The 4,786-nt window shown below is 31.9% G+C and overlaps 1 protein-coding gene across 4 annotated transcripts in view; it reads right to left on the bottom strand.

Annotated features, from left to right (window-relative positions):
• LOC106322619 (ethylene-responsive transcription factor ERF020-like) overlaps positions 1–2,146 on the bottom strand; it is a 23,295-nt gene extending 21,149 nt beyond the window's left edge. The window contains exons 1-5 of one of the 4 annotated variants that reach the window (XM_013760694.1): positions 1,800–2,142; positions 1,589–1,670; positions 1,404–1,511; positions 1,179–1,301; positions 52–125 (exon numbers count right to left, since the gene is read on the bottom strand). In XM_013760694.1, the coding sequence (XP_013616148.1) occupies positions 117–125; positions 1,179–1,301; positions 1,404–1,511; positions 1,589–1,648 (300 nt within the window). In that variant the 5' untranslated portion in view covers positions 1,649–1,670; positions 1,800–2,142 and the 3' untranslated portion in view covers positions 52–116. Of the gene's footprint in view, positions 1–51; positions 126–1,034; positions 1,302–1,403; positions 1,512–1,588; positions 1,681–1,799 lie in introns of those variants that run through there. The other 3 variants (XM_013760692.1, XM_013760691.1, XM_013760693.1) reach the window with 3 other exon arrangements.
• Between the last annotated feature and the right edge of the window lie 2,640 nt (positions 2,147–4,786).

Genomic DNA, 4,786 nt, shown 5'->3' with positions numbered 1-4,786 from the left:
GGAGGTTTGTGTTGCAATTCATCGCGGCTGACGTTCAAGTAGTCTTACATGGTGGATCTTTCTTTCAGAATCCTTCTGAGTTTGACTAAAAGACAGAAAGTTCGACTCTCTCACGTTCAGACGTTCTGCAAACGAACAAAAAGATATAAAGATATGGGAGGGCTTTTGTAGTCGATCTTCTTTATCGGTACACAAATTAAACACGAACTGCAAAGATTCCTCACGCACAGAATCTCACTCACTTTTGAGCAACCTAATTTGAAGGCAATCAACTATCCTCCTTCACTATCTACACCAATCCTTTGTTGATATGCTTTGCCCTCTTGCCGATATACTTTAAATTTGGTATAACTTGCAGCTTTCAATTTAGTTATTTTTATCACTAAAATTTTCAAACCAAAGTACTTATACTTGCATATTTGATATTTTTATAATACTAATGTAATCCAAAAATATATTCAGCTTTTAATAATAAAATATTTATTTTATTTATGGACGTAAGCAATTTGATGAATCTTATTAAAATTTTGTGTTGTTTTACGTTTTATTTCGCATTTGTTATAATACTTTGCATCACGCCGTATAGTTGATCATAATTTACAATAACATTATTTCAAAAAATATCCTACACATGCCCATCATACTGATATTGAGATGTTTAAAATTATTTATTGCTTAGAGAAATGTTTATTGAAAAAGTATGGCCAGCATGATTTTTTTTTAAAGATAGTATATACCTTAGGTGCGATTGGTAATAGAAAGCTGCGAACATATTTTAGCAGGAAGAAAAGAGCCGTAGACAAAAAAAAAGAATCTCATATAAAGAGGTAAAAACCAAACAAGGATAAACCAGACATTTCTAAGAGTATCATTATCCTAGAGACCCCTTAAGGGTCTCTTATTTAATTTTTAATACTATTTAAGTAGTAAATTTGGTTAAGAGATTTAGTTAAAAGCTTTCAACTTTTATATCTTCCATTGCAAGTATTTTATTTAAGGGTTCTTAAAAAAAAATTATGATAAAACAACACATCAATGAGATTAAGCTTTGGTATATCTTCATAATGCAAGTAATGACACACCATAGTCAATAACAAAAACAACAAAAGAAGAACATGAAACATGAAACAGAACAACAACTCATTAATACACAGAGAAGCTTATACAGAGAAGCTTACCTGGTCTAGTACATCGTTTTTGTTGGTTGGTGTTTTGTATTTGAGGATTATATGCAAACTGTGCAGAGAAGAAGCGAAGAGGAAGAAAGTTTTTGAAACCATCACTGGCCTCAAACCTTCCGCCTTTAAAAATCAAAAAACATATATCAAAATGTTCAAATAGCTTACACATTCTTAATCTCAGCTTAAAAAAAGACAAAGGCTTTACAGAAACTAAACACATACCTGGAAAGGACTGACACGGACGACTTGTTCACCAATAAGAGAGTTGACGGTGGATGATTTTCCTACACCGCCTTTTCCCATAACAACAACTGTCAATGAGTTCATGTCCTGCAATCATAAAACAACCTAATCACAACGAAGAAACTGACTTTAGTTTCAATGAAATAGGGAAGAAAAGAAGAAACCTTTTGCTTCAATTTGGCGAAGAATTCAATCAATTTTGAAATTGCTGAAACCCAACCCATTCACGGACAAGAGATCCCATCACTGCAAAACCCTTATCCAGAACAAGAGTAAGAGAATTTGAAGTTATGTTTTGCATATAGCGCTAAGCTTAGAGATGAAGATGATAGATAATAAACGTAGAAAGCGATAAACATTTTCGAAGAAACGTACCGTTTGTATTGTTGTGAAGCTTTCTGAGGTTTAGGAGAAGAAGAAGAAGCTCAACCAAAATTCTATGCGAGAAGGAGAAGATGAAGGCGAAAAACAGAAGGAGGAGAAGATGAAGGCGAAGAAGAGAAGGAGACCAGGCGAAGTCACTCCGTCGCAAGAAACGTATCTTCTAACTCCTAAATTAGATCCGCCCCTTAAGTTAATACCTATTTTTCTTTTTCTTTTAATTACTAATATCCTTAAAAACTCAATTAAGATCCTGCGATAATGATGCTCTTAAGACATAGTGTGAGTTGTTACTAAAGTATGTTACTTTCTCCATTTGTTGGTAATGCTACCAGACCAAAGTGAGAGAGAGCGCAAGAGAATAGCTAAAATGCATCTGTCAGCACTTTTTTAAGTGGACACATTTATTTAAGTGGGCCTCTATAATAGAAACGAACCAATGGACTTTACACCGTTGTAGGCCAGAATAGGGTTTTGTAAAAGGCCCATACCTTTGTCTGAAAATATTAACCACGAAAAAAGAAACTTAGTGCTATAAATGATTATTACATTTTATGATCTGAGTTTGGAATGTCTTCCGAGAAGGAAACTGGAAGGTCCCCACAATAAGCAATCAGCCCAGCATGTTTATTTGCATTGATCCCGGAAATCTTGATACTCTAGAGTCACGGATAAAGGTAAAGTGGACTACCATGTATGATCTACAGTTCTTTTTAGTTGCGTCTCGGTTAAGGACGGCGATGATCTCAGAAATAACCATATCATATGTTACTAGGTTACCATGTTAACTTATAAACTAAAGTCAAAGTTCAAAATGACCAATTAACAGTAACTTTGTTCACAGTATAAATCAAACCGAGGACACATGGATTTATGCCGTGCCCAGAATGTTTTATTTCTAAGTGTTGGAACTCGTTTTTGAAAAAATGGTGTGGCCCATTTTTCCGATGGGTTTTTCGATGGAGACGTCTATCGGAAGGACTGGAATTTGGGCACGATGTAATCGTCACCGTGAACACTATGAGTTAGTGTATTTGTTGGTCAAAATCGGAGTTGTATTGAATGATAAATGGATGTCCAAAGTGAATGGCATACAAAGTGAATGACATACAAAACTTGCAAAGCTTTTAGTTTAGCTAAATATAGAAATTTAAGAAATGAGTCACTTTGGATATTTGAGTTTGAATTTAGATTTAATAAGTTGATTAGACTTAAATGTCAATTAATTTGTTTTAAATCTTATTCATAAAATATTTTGTATTTAGTTAAATATAAAAATATAAACCCATGACATAGAATATTGTTCAGTTTGATTTAGTCAAGAAGAATAATAAATGTCTTGGTAAACTGACGTTAATTTGGTCATGGAGAAGTTACTCTCCTTAATGCTAATTAACTTGTCAAGTAATGCTCCATCAATACACATTATACGTTTACACTTTGTGAAGGTATAAACAAGTTGTGTGTGTTCTCATTTTGTAGAGATATACGAAAAAGGATAATAAAAAAAAGAATTCTCCCACTTGAATATTTGATTCTTTATTTTTGTGTTTTCTTTTTTTCCGAGTCCGAGAGTATATACGAAACTAGTTTCGCCAGGCTTCTGATAGAGTGACGCAAATCAGAAGATTTTTTGCACTTGTATCCTGGGACTCATTACGTTATTGAACCGTCGCACTACGGGATGTATTTTGAGTTAAGGAAAAAGATAATATCTCAACTCTGCAGTTGTATCATCCTTTTCTTAATCTTAGGTATAATTTTATCAATTTTTTTCCTTACAATATTCAGCTCTCCGTAGTTTATATAACACGGTTCTATCACTAAGTTACCACTAATTAACTTTTTATTTTTAATGAGTGAATCTATTTTTTTCTTTGGAAGAGATCTAAATCATATAAACTCTCTTTTATAAAGCACACCTCTCTCAACTATATAAACTTAAACAAAATAATTTATTCTCAGGAGCTCTCTGACATGGACCACAATTATAGACGCCTATGGATGCAACGGACGCTTAAGGGATGCAGTAAACTGCTTTGAGAAAATGATACAGAAGGGTTTACTCTTAACGCAGCTCTTTGGTTTTGGTGTTTTGGTTTTAAAATAATTGGATTTGAGCTTTAATTTTTAATTTCTTCTATTACGATTTTTAAATTCATCAAATAATAATGAATCCTGAAGTTTTTCAATAAGTTGTATGAATATATATAACATGTTTGAAGATGTTTTACATAGACATCTATATTATTAAAAGAGAAGTACCAATTAAAAAATATCCATAAGTTTTCTAACTTATTTACACTTCCATGCCACTGAGAATTATATTTTAATGTTTGTCTTTTCCAGTTAAATTAATGAGTTTTCCTTAATCAAATTTAATCTTAATGTCATTAAATGAACCTACAAATACATCATATTTAACGTAGCTTATTACGGACGAGTACGACCCAATAATGAACTTGAATTTTATTTTTACGAAAACGTGAATCACTTGACTTATGTAATATTTAAAATATATTAACTACAATATAACAAATGCATATAACCTACCTATGCTTTAGTTTGAAATGATCATGCTCAAGTTTTATATAGTCAACTTACATCTTGCATCGATCGTTGTACAATATTCAAACCACCTATAGCTTTCGTTTTCTTTATAGGATGTATCAACAAACCAACCATCTCATTGATTTTCTAAGCTTTATAAAAAAACAAATCAATAAATACAAACTCAAAATCCAATATCTTCTATTAATCAAAACAAAATATTTTCAATGTCGTATCTTTAATGTGCCTATTAAATATAGAAACTATAATCATAACTACACTAATTATAAGAATATATTTGATTCCAACCAATTGAGCTATTACTTCAGTAATTGATTTGCTTGCAGAAGATGAAACAATAAATTTAAAATTTATAAGAACATAAAGATATAGAGATTCTTATGATTTTCGCATAATAAGCTTCAAATTGA

Source organism: Brassica oleracea, chromosome C2, assembly GCF_000695525.1.
Source record: "Brassica oleracea var. oleracea cultivar TO1000 chromosome C2, BOL, whole genome shotgun sequence".
NCBI lineage: Eukaryota > Viridiplantae > Streptophyta > Magnoliopsida > Brassicales > Brassicaceae > Brassica > Brassica oleracea.
This window is presented reverse-complemented; position numbering and strand designations above follow the sequence as displayed.